Raw genomic sequence first — 19,488 nt, 5'->3', positions numbered from 1 at the left:
ATATTAAAAACTTTGGTATATAAAAGTTATTTTTCAACAAAAGAAAATAATCGAATTCATTTAAACTGACCCAGATTTGCATTCGTATACTTCGCCAAACATTCAAAATTTAACCATGGTTGCTGGCTAAATGAATGTACTTATTATTTTGACCATGTGTGTATATAAATTATTATTGTTTATTATATATATAAATTATTTTAACTGTAGTTGTCAATTAGTATTTTGTAATTCGAATTTTAGTATATTTGCTTTAAGAATATACAAATGCATATTTTCTCAGGCACAAAATTGCAAATGTTTTAATTTTGGAATACATTTAAACGAAATTTCGAATTTGATTATAATGCGGATTTGTGGCTAATATCAACTGGTCACGTTGTATCAACGTAACACCTTTAAATGTGCAAACACACTGTTTATACGTTATTATACGTTAACACACATAGTAAATACCTAGATATATGTATACGGTATGTACGTACCAGTTGTATCGAACTACCAGTTGACTTATCGAATTTTTCCACTTTTATTGCATTACAAATATTTCTTTGTGTATGTATATAGCGTCTGAAATGGGAGTAGGTACTGCAAAAATTAAGTCGTAGAAATGAGAATATGGCAATAATACTAAATTAATTTACACAGAAAGATATTGTACGTTTATAAAGTAGGTCTCTCTCTTAAGATTTCACAAAATAATAAATTGACTTCAGGCCATTAGAAGAGTGGTACAAAATGGAAAACAGCTTAACAGGATGGAAATTGTAATCACTGAGAAATGTCTGCAGTATCACAATAGATAAACTCTCTCATTGTCCACTTCATCTAATATTAAATACTTAACCACGTATTTGTATACTTTTAAAAATGTAACTCTGGAACCACGTGAAAACAACATCAATAAAACTTGCATTCTAAGATTTCCCCCAAATACGCTGACTCAAAACTTTATTTCTACTGAAATAACAACAGAGTAATATTTGCTATAGCTAAGTGAATGCCTTGCAATGTCAGACAGCAGTGAATGAAAGACGAATAAAAATGTTGTGTTTGTTGTAAAAGATGTTTTTAGGAGCAGACGGAGCCAAAAAATACTCTGTTGTAACAATGCAACCCATTTCCGGTAGGGAACGGATATCCCTAAACTTTGAATTTATAGCTCAATACTTGACTAGAGAGAGGTTTAATTATAATTGAATTGCAAAATACTCTTACTAATTACCATGAAAAAAGCGATGATTATTACCATTTTTCCTTGTGCGTCTCCAGTGTTTTTATACTCTCGCAACAAAGTTTAAGGAAATTATAGTTTTGTTCACATAACGGTTGTTTGTAAGTCCTAAAACTAAAAAGTCAGATATAGGGTTATATATACTAAAGTGATCAGGGTGACGAGTAGAGTCGAAATCCGGATGTCTGTCTGTCCGCCCGTCTGTCCGTCCGTGCAGGCTGTAACTTGAGTAAAAAATGAGATATCATGATGATACTTGGTACACGTATTTCTTGGCTCCATAAGAAGGTTAAGTTCGAAGACGGACAAAATCGGTCAACTGCCACGCCCACAAAATGGCGAAAACCGAAAACTTATAAAGTGTCATAACTAAGCCATAAATAAAGATATTAAAGTGAAATTTGGCACATAGGATCGCATTAGGGAGGGGCATATTTGGACGTAATTTTTTTGGAAAAGTGGGCGTGGCCCCGCCCCCTACTAAGTTTTCTGTACATATCTCGGAAACTACTATAGCTATGTCAACCAAACTCTATAGAGTCGTTTCCTTCAGGCATTTCCATATACAGTTCAAAAATGGAAGAAATCGGATAATACGCCCACCTCCCATACAAAGGTTATGCTGAAAATCACTAAAAGTGCGTTAACCGACTAACAAAAAACGTTAGAAACACTAAATTTTACGGAAGAAATGGCAGAAGGAAGCTGCATCCAGGCTTTTTTTTTAAATTGAAAATGGGCGTGGCCGCGCCCATTTATGGACCAAAAACCATATCTCAGGAACTACTAGACCGATTTCAATGAAATTCGGTATGTAATATTTTCTTAACACCCTGATGACATGTACGAAATATGGGTGAAATCGGTTAACAACCACGCCTTCTTCCAATATAACGCTCTTTTGAATTCCATCTGATGCTTTTTCTGTATAATACGAGTATATACATTAGGAACCAATGATAGCGGAATAAAACTTTACACAAATACGGTATTTGAAAAATATGTAAATGACGGATAATGAAATCTCGATTATCACTTTATCATGCGAGAGTATAAAATGTTCGGTGACACCCGAACTTAGCCCTTCCGTACGTTGAAATTACAGTTGAACTTCCCTAACTCGAATCACCATAATCCACAAAAAACTTCGAGTTATAATTTTCATTAAAATAAAGAAATTTTCGAAAGCTGTAAAATATATATTTATACGCAGTTCTTTTATAATTACTTCGAATAAAGTTTTTTGCATTTGTACACAATACATATATTCTGTAATTTTGAATTGAATATATAATATATTTTTTGCTTGTTTGTTCCAAAGAAAAGAGATTTTTCTTTTTTTCTATAGTGCTTTGTAGTGATCGTCAGTTGTATTAATATTCGTATTTATGTAAATAGGAATTTAAAATTGCAAAAGAATGCGTTACATCATTTTTGGAGGGTGCTTGAATAATTTCTGCTTCAGAATCCTCACCGCTTTCCATGGCGTTAAAAGTCATATTCGTTGGGTCTGAAATATGTATTCGGTTCTACAATATCATCTGCTATAAATCGGGCTGAGCGAATCTCATTGTCCACCTCAATATAATATGTAATAATAATATTTGAGCAGCTGTTTACAAAGTGGTATTTCCGCGAAAAATGTGCCAATTTAAAATTTAGAACTATGTAACAAAAATTAATCGCTTAGGTCCTGATGGTCGAAGGTATGTTCACCGTCCAATAATTCAAGAATTTGATTTTCGCTATGTTCCACGCATAGTTGAGTATGGTGGAGGATTAATCATGGTGTGTGCATGTTTTATCTGGAATGGTGTTGGTCCACTCCATAAGATTGATGTAATTTTAAACAAGGAGAAATACATCGAAATCCTAAAAAATGTCATGTTGCCATGGGCTGAGGAAAATTTGCCTGTTATAAGGAAGATAACAATTTAAAGCATAAGTCTAAGTTGACACAAAAGTTTTTTAATGAAAATTCGATCAATGTTTTGGAGTGGGAATCGTCCAGCCTAGACTTAAACCCTATAGAACATCCCTGGGTGATGTTAAAAGAGCAATATGCACCAAAAATATCTCAAATATGATGTTCTTTGTGATAAAATTAGAACGGCATGGCAAGCTACACCATTGGTGCGCTGTCAGAGTCTTATAACGTAAATTCGGAATCGATGTGAGGCAAAATTAAAGTAAAAGAGATAACCAACAAAATACTAACTGAAAGTAAGTAAGTTTTTGTAATATCATTATTTTTTTTGATAAAATATTATCGTTTCTAATTAGTTGTCGCACCCAAATCGTTGATTCCACATGTTTTTGTTAAAATCTTCAAAACAAAAACGAATTTTAAACCAAATTTTTACTATTAGAGTTTAAGTTGAACATAGGTTTCAATAAAATAAGTGAAAATACAATAAATATATGTGATTTATTGGAAAATAACTTCATTTACTTCAAAAAAGGTGTCGTTTCTAAGTAGTTGTCAACAGCTGTACGTATCTATGCATAATTGTATCGGGTGATTTTTTAAGAGCTTGATAACTTTTTTTAAAAAAAACGCATAAAATTTGCAAAATCTCATCGGTTCTTTATTTGAAACGTTAGATTGGTTCATGACATTTACTTTTTGAAGATAATTTCATTTAAATGTTGACCGCGGCTGCGTCTTAGGTGGTCCATTCGGAAAGTCCAAAACTTTTTCGAGCATTTCGGCCGGAATAGCCCGAATTTCTTCGGAAATGTTGTCTTCCAAAGCTGGAATAGTTTGGCTTATTTCTGTAGACTTTAGACTTGACGTAGCCCCACAAAAAATAGTCTAAAGGCGTTAAATCGCATGATCTTGGTGGCCAACTTACGGGTCCATTTCTTGAGATGAATTGTTCTCCGAAGTTTTCCCTCAAAATGGCCATAGAATCGCGAGCTGTGTGGCATGTAGCGCCATCTTGTTGAAACCACATGTCAACCAAGTTCAGTTCTTCCATTTTTGGCAACAAAAAGTTTGTTAGCATCGAACGATAGCGATCGCCATTCACCGTAACGTTGCGTCCAACAGCATCTTTGAAAAAATACGGTCCAATGATTCCACCAGCGTACAAACCACACCAAACAGTGCATTTTTCGGGATGCATGGGCAGTTCTTGAACGGCTTCTGGTTGCTCTTCACCCCAAATGCGGCAATTTTGCTTATTTACGTAGCCATTCAACCAGAAATGAGCCTCATCGCTGAACAAAATTTGTCGATAAAAAAGCGGATTTTCTGCCAACTTTTCTAGGGCCCATTCACTGAAAATTTCTTGATTGGACTTTCCGAATGGACCACCTAAGACGCAGCCGCGGTCAACATTTAAATGAAATTATCTTCAAAAAGTAAATGTCATGAACCAATCTAACGTTTCAAATAAAGAACCGATGAGATTTTGCAAATTTTATGCGTTTTTTTTTAAAAAAAAGTTATCAAGCTCTTAAAAAATCACCGATATTTATATATTCAAATATAAATATACATATACATATGTATATATGTATGTACATACATATGTTACAAATGTTCGGTTGATTTTCGTCATAAAAAGGTGCTTTAGCAAAAGTTGATGAATCAAAATGATGACTTAGATATGGTCCAAAAAGCACTACACATTTAATTGCATGCAACTGCTTGAATTCGATGACATTATTTGATTAAATTTTCTCATATAAGTTCAGAAGAAAACAAAAAACACAAACAAAACACTTGACATAAATATTTTCTAAAATTTGTTTCTTTAAAATATTTTTATTGAAAAAATATAATTCATGTACTATCCTTAAGTCCTTAAAATTGAAAAATCTAGTGTTTTAACAAAAAAATTAGAAAACCATAACTGAATATAGTAACTTTAATAGTATGTCAATGATGATTAACTAAATTAACTATTTAATCGCTAAGGAGTTGATTCTAATCAACCTTTATTCATTGTAAACGCATAGGCTTTAATTCACAAACCCCTCTAGATATGATAGTGTTGAACTGCTTGTTGTTTTGTAATTGTACGGCGAGTGGCGTTAGTAGACGGCTGTTTGATATCGGTTTGTTCGCAATATTTAGTCATTCAAATATATTAGTATATATGTACTTATGTATATACATACCGTGACTAAGGCTTATGTGTTGTGCACTCGTTGCTGCCGCCGTTGTTTACGTTTCGCTTTGTTATTGTGACTCTTCGACTTTATTTTTTCAGTCGGAATTTTATGTTTATCTTCGTGTTGTTTGTGCTTTTGTACTTTTACATACTGTGTGTGCGTTCCATTGCGATAATGACGGTATCTGCTGAGTAGACTTGCATTGGCAGAGTGTCTACTTCTACGCGAATTATTTTCATTGTTTGTTTTCATGGTATATTTGTCTTAAATGCAGAAACAATTTTAAGTGCTGCCGATAGGTAAAAACAGCAATATCGTGGGCAACAACAACAATAATACATTCAAGTTGTTACATTTTTTGTTACAATTGGTGCATCTGCATATACTATGTACATCTGGATACTTAAATGAAAACTTATGTGAATATGAACCCGGCATTGAAATCAATTTGATATAAGCTGTTTTCGATTCGAAATTTTTCTACTCGCTATCTTTGCTCGCTGCTCTTATCAAAAAAATGACATATAAAAGCAACAACAAAGGATCGAGCCTCTTGTGCTCGGGTGACCCGCTTTGTGTTCTTGTCCGTAACAGTTCGTTGCTACGCAATTCAATACTCCTTTTCATTTGAAATTTTTTCCATGGTTGCAATAGCGCTCGGTTTCAAATGAACGATATGGTCGGAAATTTGAATTTGGTTAACTATCAAGCAAAATGTACTACACCAAATATTAATTTAATGGCATAATGTTTTTTTCTTTATATTTACTGAGTGTGCCTTTGCTTTTGTGTCATGGAAATTGCTTATTTTGTATTAATGTGAATTAAAAAGTAAAATTAAAAATTAATTGTTATAAAAAAATGAGTGTATGTGGTAGCTAATGAATGGATTTAACTGAGGAAAATATGTATGTTTACATTAAATAATCCATTAGTCTGCTTTTAAAATATCCGTAAACCGCAAAATGGTTGCTATGCCAATACTTATGTGCGTTACTGTAATTATTAAATGTATTAATTTTTAAAAATTAATTTTAATGAAAACGGTGTTACTTCTACTCTTTTAAATTTATATAAACATGTTAAGACGCTATAATTTTTATTTCATTTTTTTTAACCGCAAAGGATTTAGTTCGAATATCACTTTATCTAAAACAAGAATGTAAGTCATGAATATTTTGTAAAGAATAGGAAAAAACTGGGAGTACCAAAATTGAGGGCTTTTTCCCAAAAGAGTATGAAATTCGCGTCATAAATTTAGCCTTGAAAATATTAATAGTGGGTATCATACATAATCTTCTAGCACATTCACGGTAATTCCTTTTAAGCAAAATTTGAGACCAACATAAAAATGAATTATGCAACACGTTCTAAGTGTCGCCTAGCCGACCCGCATAAACATTTATGAAAATTTTGTGAAAAGTAGGACAGGAAAACTATTCGAGTTGCTGGACTATTTTCCCTCGTGTGAAGGCACAGAGCGACACCAAAAGAGAATTTGCCGATAATGAGCGACAAAAGAGTCTCCCTGTAAACGCCAGCCAAGGAGGTATGTATGCAGGTTAGAGCGGGTCAATTTTTTTGTGTATAAAATCGTGTATGCGGGATATATTCTAAGCTTTATTCTGAACAACAAACCTAAGGAGTTAGTTAACGTTTTTTGATGCGGAAGGAAGCATTTTTTCACCAAAGAAAGAAGTGTTGCGATTCTAATCGCGAATGCGTCAGAGTATATGTTAGCGCAGGGTTGCGCGACAGGTGTTGCCTACATGTACATATAAGCCTTTGGTACAGTTTGTTCGATTCGCCAAGCGTTTGAGGCAGGTCAGTTATTTTTTTCATACATGTTATAGCGCCATACTGGTCCAAATTTTATTTCGGAAACATTTTATTTTTACCCCAGACTAGTTTCAATGCTGGGAATATACAATATCAATATGTTTGTATATGTAAATTGTTGTTAATAAGGAAACCTACATTCATGAATGCGTAGATTGGAAAACGTTGATTAAATTTATTTTTATATACATATGTGCATATGTAGTATGTACAGCCAGCGTCAAATGGAAGTGAACAACATTTGTTTATTACATTGCTTGTTTTATTTCAGTCTTTGCTAAGTTATATAATGTATCAATTTATATTATTTTTAAATGGTATTTAATACTCTTCAAATTGATGGAAGAACGAGATGAAATTCTTACAGCAACAAAAGTTATGAACAGTAAACTCAAATACTTCATATTTCTAGCGTCAAAATCAAGTGTACAAAATAACAATAAGTATTGGAAACATATTTTTGGTACTTGAGAGTTTTTGTTATTCTTCTGCAATAACATCTTTGATCATATCCTTCCTGCTGATTATCATTAATCTAATTTGTATGCCCAGGTGCTCCTATATGTGCTTATAATTTAAAATAATTTTATTAGAAATGTTTTAAGTGTTATTGCTTTTAACACACACTACGTTAGTTGAAGGGTGTCAATAATTTTTCAAAATTGCTTAGCATCCTCGGAGCAAACTGTCCACTAGCTTCTGGCTCCTACTTTGCGTACCATGATTCCTTGATCCCAGTCCAAAATTCTTCAGTATTTTGAACTTTTTTTTTTAGCAATCAGAATTTTAACATCGCTCCATAAATATTCAATGGGTTTTACATCGGGAATTTGCGCTGTTCTGCTCAGAATGTCAATATTTTCTGCAGTGAGCCAATTATTCACATTTTTAGCAGCGTGCTTTGGATCACTGTCAAATTTAATTCGCAAGCATCAATTCGAACGCGAGTGGTTCCATAGTATTTTTGAAAATGTTGAGGTATGAATATTGGTCAGTTATATCATCTATCCTCACAAATGGTCCAATGTCATATCAGGAAAACGCTCCCCAGACCATCACGCTGCCAACGCTGTGCTTAACGGTTTTAGTGGTGTATCTGGAGTTATATGCTTTACACATGGGGCGATTGACAAATGGTTTGCCATCGGATCCAATGCGATTCACCTTTGTTTCATCGCTCACAAGTACTTTTTTTTCCAAATTCAACGTCATTTTCTAAATGTTCTTTGGTAAAGTGCAGCCGTGTTTTTATGTTTCTTTTGGACAGCAATGGTTTGATTTTTCGTTCAAACAACTGAGCATCATTGAGAAGCTTTCGTACAAGTCACCTAAACTCGAATTCCTCATTTACTTCAGCCATAATCTTTCGGGAATATTTAAAAGAATCAGTCTTACTTTTTCTAATAATGGTCTACAAGCATTATATACCATTTTCGTCGAACAATTCATAACTTTGGGGATGTTCGAGTCTCAATCACTGCGGCAATATTCCAAAGCATCATATTCGACGCAAAAATGTAGCAGCTTTTGCAAATGTCAAACGTTTGACATTCTTGCGCGCAAAAGTGACAAAATCGGCATCAACAAAATTTATGTTGGAAAAATGAGGCAAGCGAAATCGCTCTTTATTTTTGTTTATAACTAATTATTATCATTAATTGTGTTTCACGGGACATCCGAAAATGTGATAAAAATATATCTGGAGGATAAAATCGAATTGTTTTAAAGAAGCTTTGCGATTTCACTATTGCCCTCTTCTTTAAAATTTCAGTCATAAGCCACTTTTTTACTCAAAAAACTTTGTTTCCTTGCTTTTTTGTATTTAAGAAGTAAACTACATTTACTATCCATCAAGTTATCCACTGTTAATTTGATTAAAAATTCATTTTTTAGACTTCTTAAACTTCACTTCTTCAATGCACCTGCACGCTGCGCAAAATATTTTTATAAGTATCAGCTGAGTATCTGCAAAAAAACATCAGGGTTGCAATATTGCCGCAGTTATTTGCTCGCTCGAACATCCCCTTTATCAATCTGAGTTGGATTTTTGTCTTTATTGCGTAGATCAAAAATCATTATTCTTTTTTCCAGACTACAATGCAAATTTTTACCCCTTTTGAATATTTTTTTATTTTATTTAACAGTTTCAGTTAAAATAATGTTTTTTTCCATGACTTCCGATTAATCAAATAAAATGTGATCGTAAGGAGTAACAACAATAAAATAAGCGTAATAACGACATCAGCTTACCGTTATAAGTTGTGGAAGTCAAGACATGTACTAACGTAATTAATTATTGCGATGCACTTATTGGATAAAACTAAAAACTGATTTGAATAATTTATGTTAAAAGTATGCTATTTTCGTAATAATTTTTTGAAAAGTTCAATTCTCTATTCACTACATATTCTAATGAAACTGAACGAAGCGTTCCGAGAAGAGCTCGCAGATTGTGCTATTATTTTTGCATTTACGACTCAAGGAAACCTCTGCTGAAGAGAAAAATTTCGTTTCAGACAAAATTTACTGCGCTCAAAGAGAACTTCTATTTCTTATTCGAAATATAATAATTTTTACATATTTCAAATTTATTTTAATAATAAATTGTAGTACTACGTCAGTATGTACAGTAATCGACACTGAAATAGTCTTAATCAGCACACGATGAATATTTATGTACATGTATGTATGTATGTACCTATCGACACCTGAAATGCAAAATAACGTATGATCAAAAAATTCGAAATTAAGTGTTTCATTGATTACGATCCACTACTTCAAATTACATACATATAAAAACATACATATGTCTAACATTTTAAGGTTCTGCTATCAGATATAACTCAGTTTTAACCAATATTTAAATTTTTTCACTCAAGTTCCATTTTATTACGTGTTTCATTCTTTCCCTTGTTAATTTCCGAAAATGTTGTCACGTCATTTTGCATTTTAGATGACGATATAAGTACATATATGTATTTCATATTAAAAGTTCTTAATTATAGAGTCAGTAAAATTTAGAAAGTAGTGCATAAACTGGAATTGAAATTAAAAAATATTATTTAATCAAGTTTTCTAAAGTATTTCTTTCCTATTTGGTTTTAGGTAGATGTACTTTTGTATGTATGCTTATGAACCATTGCACAAAATACTTAAATTGCAAAACGTAGCAGAGGTATTTATCTAATAAGAATAAAGTGCATACACTAAAGTAGGAAAGGCAACTGCGACTATTCTTGACCTAACGGAAAAATATATTGGAGACTCCGTCGTTTTGGACATGTCATGTCAGCACGTATCACGACTCACTACAACAGCAGCAACGTCAGTTTTATCTGAAGATCAGGACCCGTATGTGTTCACAGAAACAGTGCCAACCACGCCACCCATTTTATTTAACGCTCAGGTGCTTATTGCTCCCAATGATTTTTTTTATAGAATCGCATTTATCGGTAATTGAATATGTTTTCGATATATGTGTAGAAATCGCGAAGCAAGGTATACATAGACGCGCACGCAATAACAACTACTCCAACGCCAATACAAAGTTTATCCCCAACACCAGCCGTAAGTGCAGCAGCTCCAACCATAGAAACACCAACGCCGGCGGCACTAGCATTCGCCTCACCAGTCACCAACAAACGACAAACACCAACAGTTACAACCAACGCAAAATTAAAATTCAATCAGAAACTACCATTGGGACCCTTGAATGGCAATAATACAAAAACGCAGGCGGCATCGACGTTGGCTGCTGCAACGGGCCACAATGGGCCTTCAGCAGCGGCCGCGACAAAAACGGTTTCACCTTCAACTGTGAAGACAGCAAATTCGCAATCTCAGAAGCAGCATCAGCAGCATAAGAAAGCTTTGAATGTGTGCATAGTGCGACCGCAGCAGCAGCAACAACTGGCACAGGCTGTGCGACAGCAACAAAATTATAAAGTACAGCAGCAGCGGAAGCTAGCCTCATCGCCACCGCCCCTATTTCAGCACACTCCCTCTCTATGGCAAACGCCATTGCTATTGGATACGGGGTCGGCGGTGGTTAGCCCACCGACATCACCCGCTTCGTTGCCCTCTCCGCCGGTTGCGGTTGCACCAACACCCACCTCGGTAACATTACCTATTGCTGCAGCTACAGCTATGGTTAGCCCTCTGATTACAGTATCAGCGACAACATTGCCACCATCTAAATTTCATCACAATACACTGGCACAGCATTTACAAAAGTTAGAATGCATTAAGAAGCCAAAGAAACCCATTTCTGGGGGCAATGTTCATAACGGTAAGCCTATAAAACAGTTTCAAGTACAACAAAATATTCAAGAGCAGGACACAGCATTGAATCAACACCGTACACCCTTGTTGTCACAGCAGCAGAATCAACAGTTAAGTGGCATAGGCGCCAAAACTGTTATTGTTCAACCGACGCCGGCACTCTTGCATGCACATGCGGCTCAACAATCTCAGTTGCAAACGCAAATGCACAAGTCGCCTATGGTTATGCCCTCTGCACCGCCTCCATTGCAGGCAATTCAGGCGGTTACACCACCTCAACATTCCGATTCCGATTTGAATGAAATTCCAGTAAATGTTATATTTCGCAAGCCGCAAACAAGTGAAATGCATCACTCACAACTCGGTGCCACTGTAAATGCGAACGCTATGACCAATACTGTAAGTTCCAGAAGTAGCAGTGTCGACAACACAATGGTGAATAGAAGGGGCTCAGCAACTGAAATAATAAACAAAACGAGCTCAACTAAGGCAAAACCTAAATCAATATCTACGACTGCTACGGCCGCTGAAACTGTAACTCTGCCGCCGTCAACTCTACAGCCTTTTCCACATGTGTTACGCGACATTGTTTTCACGCACACCGTACCGGCGCAAATTGCGTCGCGCGAAGATACTTCGAGGCTACCTGCCCCCATATACAACACTCCTCATCTCCAACCACCTGCCGGTACACATAAACAGCCGCAAAATATGTCTTCCATGGCAAAGCCATCACCTCCAACATCGACACAACAGCTGAAATATGATACTACAACTTCTGCTCAACTTGCACGTAAGCCAGGAGAAGGTGGTAAAAACGCTGGTGACGAAGGGAAAACTCTGCAAAAGGTAACGGATACACACAATATAAACGCTGTAGTCAAAACTCCGTCGGCTGCTGCCAAACATGTATCCAAACGAAAAACATCTGCAACGGCAACGGCTTTGGCGAAAAACAAAAACTATTTGCCCCACTATGCAAAGAAGCGCAGCCACAAATTAGGACCTTTGTTTCGAACATATGATAACCAAATGGTGGTAAGTGCTAATGATTCGCTAGAAAGCAACACTAATCCGCAAAAGAAACGGAATTGCCATGCTGTGGCAGTAGTAAAGATGTCTAGTGCCGAAATTGAAGCAGATACAAATTTGCTAGCCTCTGATGTAGTGCTGCCATACTGCATCCAAAAACATTGGATGTTTATTACCCGCGATATACAGTTAGTGCAAGGCGTTGGTGTGGTTGCTACTGCAGCTGGTAAAGGTGTTGGCAGTTTAGAAGCTATTTTGCAGGTGGCAAGTGATCGAGAGTCCCAAATTTCTCATCGAAAGATGCTTTTGCGGCGTCAAGCGATGCAGCTCCTCTCCACACAATCCTTGCAAAAACTGCCGATGCAGGCAGCAAAACGCCGATTGATGTGTGTCGATCGCTTATTGAGAAAGTACGCCCGTCATGGTGGAGATGAGTAAGTCTGCACATGTTGCATTATTTTTTATTTATAATCAAATATCATTTTAATACGATTAATTGTCTAATTTTCACTTTGCATCTTACCTTTCAGCATAATCACTCCAAAGAATTGTAACTCCGTTGGTTGTTGTAAAGGCGTTCTTGAAATTGCAGCCCAATGTGAAGATCACATTGTGGACAATATCTCGCAGCATATCTTCTTGCCGTGTACGGCGAAATTCGCCGACAACACTCAATGCCGAATTCCCGTATTTGATATAATGCACGATCTGCCACTTTGTGTAGAGCATGCGCGCAAATGTGATGCCTATAATCGTGTCGTGCAAGATCAACAGCGAGTTGGGAGTCATAAATTGACCACGGCAACTGTAGCTACTGCAATGACTCAATCTTCTCTGGACTGTGATGCCGGTGATTTGTTGCGACAACTTCAACAAATTCAGCATCAGCATAAACAGCAGCAGCGACAGCAACAGACACATATGCAGCCTAACCTACATAGCACTGGTACAGTTGGCAAGAACAAGAAATGCGTCAATATGAAAGCGACAACCACGCGTAAACGCAAAGCTCCCAATACCCCGGGGTCCAATACAGTCGGTCGACCACAAAAGCGTCAGCGTAAAATAGGAGCTAATGGAGCGCCATCTGGTCCTGTTGTGTCTGCAACAATAGCTCCAATGCAATTGACTTCAGCAGTGTTGCAACGAAAGGGTAGCACCACCTCACTGGAATCGATTGCAAGTAACTCGCAATCCTCCAATTCCCAGCCGCATTATATTTCCTCGAACATAAGTGTTAAAAATCAAACCCAAATAGCTATGCCCGCTTTGGCACCGCTCAGCGGACACAATGCGCCAATCGTTAGCAGCACTTTGACGGTGGGTTCGGCGTCAAAACGTATGCTTAACTTCAGCACAAGCAGCCGCGATAGCGTTGCAACTCTGGGAGGCACCGAAAATGTTATGGCTCATAATTTGAAGCCACATGAAATTAACCAACTAGTTGCACAGTTCTCTGTTGCAGTTAGTAGTAACAACAACAATAATAATGAAAATAGCAACAGTCTCACTGCGTATAGCAACAGTAGTATAAACAACAATTATAATTACTTGAGCTCAAATTGTGACTCTAACTTCACATCGGCGCTGGGCTCATCATCCTCATTGCCCTCATCAACAGAGGAACTGTTCCGTCAAGAATTGCTAAGTGTTTGTGAGAACAGTTCAGCCTATGCCAGTTCTGAGGATACCGGTTTAGGCGGATTGAGTGAGACTGAGCTGATGGTGGGTCCCAATGATGCAGGTGAGTCAAATTGTATAGGAATTCTATGAAAATAGTTAGCAATATTTTGTGTTCAACATTTTTGCGCAGACGACATACCGTTGGGAGATACACGCTTGCTAGAGGAACATGATCTAGCAAATGTTCTTAGTGCCCTACCAGAGGATGCATTCAATGAGCTATTTACAGCAGGTAAATCAAAAATTGTTAAAATACTCTAGTTTAGATATTGCTGAGTTTTCTGCTTTTTTTAATTACTTAGTATAAACACATGCCGCAAATAATATTTGATATTTTACTATGAATATTCCATATAGCCAGGGCAGAGTTCTTTTTAATTAGGTAAAATATTATTAAGTGTGTTAGGCTCGAATATCGGTCAAAATAAAATAAATTTGTCCGGCAAGCGTTGGTTGACGGTAACTTCACTTCTTGCTTTAACTCGATCAGTGAATGAATAATATTTACTATTTGTTATTACAAAATACTTTACAATTCTTCGTTGAATTTTTCAAAATCCCAAATATTTTTCAATCCAATCTGTCCATTTTCCTTTAGTTTGGGACATTGGAAGACGTGGAAGATATGTCCTTTTAAAAACAGGCGCCCAAAAGAGTTGCACTCATTTTATTTGAAATAACATCATACATACAGCGATTTCTTTTTAAAATGCTTTTATCAGCTTAACCTGTATGTTTGTTTTTTATACTCTTGAAACATGCAAGAATCAAATTTGGGAAATTTCGTCATGAAAATATGGGAGTTGGGGGTAGTATTGACCCGATTTTATATATTTTTTGCCAGTAACACATACTATTAACGTGCCACATACTAAAAAAATGTTTCCCTAAGTTTCAATAAGGTACCTCACATACAATCACTAATCATATGCAGTAAAGTCACCTGGATATTATATCTTGTTATATTGGGCTATGTCAAGTTTCCGTTCAATTTTATATATTTTAGGCACAAAGGTACTCTATTATGAGTAAAAGATAAAGTCATCCAGAAGTTCAAAAATCATTATAGTAGGTATAAGTATGTTGGCTCAGGGAAGTATAGACCCGATTCAATCCATTTTCGCTAAAAAGATATAATATTATCAAGAAAAGATTCTCTCTGAATTTCAATTATTTATTCCATACAATGACCGATGTCAAAAGGCAACTGTAGATACTGGGGTCCACAAATTCGGTATCTAGTGGCTTGAACAGTTTTGGTTGGATTTGGGCGATGTTTAGTGGTATGCCACCTACTCTAAAAGCATTTTGCGTGCAAAGTTTTATCCCGTTATATTAATTGCTTCTTGACTTGTGTACTGAAAAGCAAATGAATCAAATGGAGCTTAAAATTGTGTCATATGGGAAGTAGGCGTGGTTGTAGTCCGATATCGACCATTTTGGTACTCTGACATAGGAATGTGAAGAGAATGCCCGGACTAAATTTAGTCGAAATCGGTTCGGCGGATCCCGAGATATATAGTTTCACCTAAAAATGGGCGGTGCCATGCACATAGTCCAATTTTTACCCCGAAACCCATAAAGCCCTCTCATACCATCTGGGGTATACAATAATTAAATTCAATCATTCGGAAAATAAAAAATAGGGGCTTATGACCAAAATTTTAAAGAAGAGGGCAATAGTGAAATCGGAAAACTTCTTTAAAACCATTCGATTTTATCCTCCAGATATATATTTATCACATTTTCGGATGTCCGGTGAAACACAATTAATGATAATAATTAGTTATAAACAAAAATAAAGAGCGATTTCGCTTGCCTCATTTTTTCCATCATAAATTTTGTTGATGCCGATTTTGTCACTTTTGCGCGCAAGAAATGTCAAAATTTGAGTTGCTCGAACGTTTGACATTAGCAAAAGTCGCTACATTTTTGCGTCGAACATGATGCTTTGCAATATTGCCGCAGTGATTGAGACTCGAACATCCCCATAACCCTTTATATCTGCAACATCTATGGCAAGCCAATTACAAAGGTCTATTCGTCAAACTGTCTAAAAACTCCGTACATTTCTTTAAAGAAAAGACTGGCGCGACTGCAATTCGCACGGATGCACATAAATAAGTTAGACGAGTTCAAGTTGGTACGCAGCCCGAAGGGATATCGCCTCTATCCACGTCATAGAACAGGGACACTGAAACACGGCGGAGGCAGTGGGGGGTTGTTTTTCAAGTCATGAAAAATACTTTTAAGAATATTATATTGCCTCATACTGAAGAAGAAATAACTCCTAATTGACAATGACGCGAAACACACTGCCATTTGTGATTTGTTTATTAGAGGATTAAGGTTTTGAAGTGACCGGTACAATCACCTGATCTAAATCCCATAGAGAACCTATGAGAAATTGTAGATCGAAAAATTAGACGTGAAAATTGTAAAAATAAACATCGCTTTATTCATTCAAGTAAAAGAAGCATGGAAAAGCGTCTCAGACGACACATTAAATAAATTAATTGAGTTCATGCCCCGCCGATTTGCAGCTGTATTGAAAAATAAGGGATACGTAAGCTTTAGTTTTGTCGCACCAGGATTTTGGAATTTTCAGGATAAATAAACTTTTAATAATTCAGCTCTACGATACCAGAATGGACCAGGAATTCCGGCGAAATCAATATCTATATAATTAATTTATCTCGAGTATATGTCCGCTAGACTGCATGTTGCAGGAGGATTTATTCACCGGACCGAATTTACCATGTTAATGCGGAATGAGGACATTTCGTCTAGTAAGCATAACAAGAATAAGTTTTTCCCGTCATTCAGCCGGTCAGCCGAATGCAAAGCTCATGAAATTTAATTTTTGCTTTAAGAAATTTAATTTGCAATCCTTCATTATCAATCTTTTTCTTTATAAACTTGTTAGGTCTCAGGTATACACCTTTTCTCTGAAGTTAAGCAAATATTTTCTTATACATATTTTTTAGTACACCAAGAAGAACGCGAAGAAGTTGAGCGAGCTCTTGAATTGGCTGATAAACATCTAAAGAGTCTACAACAGACCATTGGCTCGGATATTGATTTTTTAGGAGAATTTCCTGATGATGATGAGATCTTAGCTGATACCGATGCTATGTGTAGCAAAATGGGCATGATGCATTCACCAGATGCTACGTCTGGTATTGACACGTCAACGCTATTTATTGATAGTGGTAGCAACAGTGTAGGAGGAGGTGGTGGAAGCTTAAATTCAAGCAATATTGCTGATATACGCGGTCTTGTACAAACGTAAATGATGAGGCGGAGTAGTGGATAGTGCGTCAATGGAGACTACCTACTTTATGAATATGAATAAAGAAATATTAGAATGTATAAAAAGGTAAAGATAAAGCAAACATTAATACAAAACAAAAAAATGAAGAAACCGCAAAAAATTAAAAATAAAACAAAAACGTAGTAAGATATTTGATAGAAGAATAGGATTTGAGAACATTTTACTATTTCGCACTTTTATTCAATTTAAATTGTACTAATTATATACAAACATTAAGAAATTTAGATCTAGTTTTGCATTTTTACTTGACTTTATTCGCGAACTGTTGGAATGTTTTGAAATCCTTGATAACTATTATAAATATTAATAAAATTCATGTATAATAAAATAATTTTAACCAATGAATACATATATAATTATAACTGCTATATGTCTGCAAAGTAAAACATCGTTCTAAAGTGACAATGTTACCTTATTACAAGTTGTGTTTGAACCTTGATAAATAGCATACTTAAAAAAAGTTTTATATAAAGAATGGAATAACAACTGAAATCAAAGACCATGAAATATGTATGTAAATATTTATTTCAAAAAAGCTGAGAAACGTTTTACTGAATGAATAATTACGGTATTAATATGATTGTGTAAACGGTATATAAATATAAGTTTTAATTTATGAAAATCTGTAAACATTGAAGAAACCTAAGCAAACAATAGATAGTAGTAGGATGAGGGTATGCTGCACGGGAACTGAAATTTTCGTTTGCTGGACGGAGCGATATGTATTATCGTAAATTCACGAACATACATATTGCTTATTATGAAAAATGAACGAATGTCAAGTCAGCAAAAACAAAAAAAAAAAAATAAAATTATTTGTATATTAATCATAATTTTCAGTGGTTTTCTTTTTATTTGCTTTATTCACTATGGAATGTTAAAGCTATAAATTTGTTGTATTATATTTTTTAAAGAACACTGCTCCTTTCTTATCGTCCAATGACGTTGCTTGACATTCGTTCATTGTTTCCTAAAATTGTAGACTAATAATGACTAACAAAGTGCGTTTAACTTCAAGTAGCACTAAATTCTTTGAAAGAAATGTAAATTGATAAATTTAAGACACATTACAATCGAGCGAAGGGAAGAGGGAATTATGCAAGTAGGGTTTTCTACTTAGATTGCAATTTATTATTTTTAATGCCTGCTAAGGTGTCACTACGGCACTTTAAGGCTTGGAAACCAAAATGTGTTGGACTGAAATTCAAAAATATCTGCTGATAAAACGTTGGAAGGTGTTATTGTAACCGATAACCTCTTGGGCAACCACGCATTGTATTATATATATAAATTATACTACAAACATAATTATAACTACTTTAAGCTAATGCTTTATACACTTTTATTTTATATGTATTTTTGGGTTTCTTCGTAATGTTTCTTTCAATTGATTGAAATTTGAATTTATTTATATATATTGTGGTTTAGTGACAAATGGCTTTAGTTAATTGTAAAATAACAAATCATGCTGAAATTGAAGGTAAAAAATGTGAATGTAACATGTGGAGAAGATACTTTTATGATGTGTGTTGTACGTCCTTTCAGAACATAAATATTAATTTTATTGCATTCTCGAATGCAAAAATGCGAACTAGCAATAAATATCTTTACATTTATATGTATGTACATATACATATAAATATAATGCCAATTTTTTTTGCTGCATCTAAGTATGTAAATTCTATATAATTGTATACATATATAGAACATTTGGCACCTGTGTGTTGTTTCGTCTGTTTTTGGTATGCGTTTAGTATCCCTTATCTCTACAAAAAATATTCTGTGTAACCAAAAAAAAAAAACTAAAACATAAAACAAAAAAAAAAAAAACGTTTTCTCAGCCATAAATAAATTTGTATTTAGCTGTACAATATATTTAGCCCTTAACTTGTATATTTTCATCTATTCACACTTCGTTCAATCATTAACTCTCATCTCATTTGTCATCTACGCTCGAGTATTA

General features: G+C 35.2%; 1 protein-coding gene across 3 annotated transcripts in view; it reads left to right on the top strand.

Annotated features, from left to right (window-relative positions):
* LOC126751139 (uncharacterized) overlaps nt 1–18,032 on the top strand; it is a 37,689-nt gene extending 19,657 nt beyond the window's left edge. For all 3 annotated transcript variants that reach the window (XM_050461145.1, XM_050461146.1, XM_050461147.1), the window contains exons 2-6: nt 10,301–10,601; nt 10,679–12,942; nt 13,039–14,252; nt 14,322–14,423; nt 17,179–18,032. In XM_050461145.1, the coding sequence (XP_050317102.1) occupies nt 10,476–10,601; nt 10,679–12,942; nt 13,039–14,252; nt 14,322–14,423; nt 17,179–17,483 (4,011 nt within the window). In that variant the 5' untranslated portion in view covers nt 10,301–10,475 and the 3' untranslated portion in view covers nt 17,484–18,032. The remainder of the gene's footprint in view (nt 1–10,300; nt 10,602–10,678; nt 12,943–13,038; nt 14,253–14,321; nt 14,424–17,178) is intronic.
* Nucleotides 18,033–19,488: the final 1,456 nt, after the last annotated feature.

The sequence above is a fragment of the Bactrocera neohumeralis genome, chromosome 2 (genome assembly GCF_024586455.1).
Source record: "Bactrocera neohumeralis isolate Rockhampton chromosome 2, APGP_CSIRO_Bneo_wtdbg2-racon-allhic-juicebox.fasta_v2, whole genome shotgun sequence".
Classification (NCBI taxonomy): Eukaryota; Metazoa; Arthropoda; class Insecta; order Diptera; family Tephritidae; genus Bactrocera; species Bactrocera neohumeralis.
This window is presented reverse-complemented; position numbering and strand designations above follow the sequence as displayed.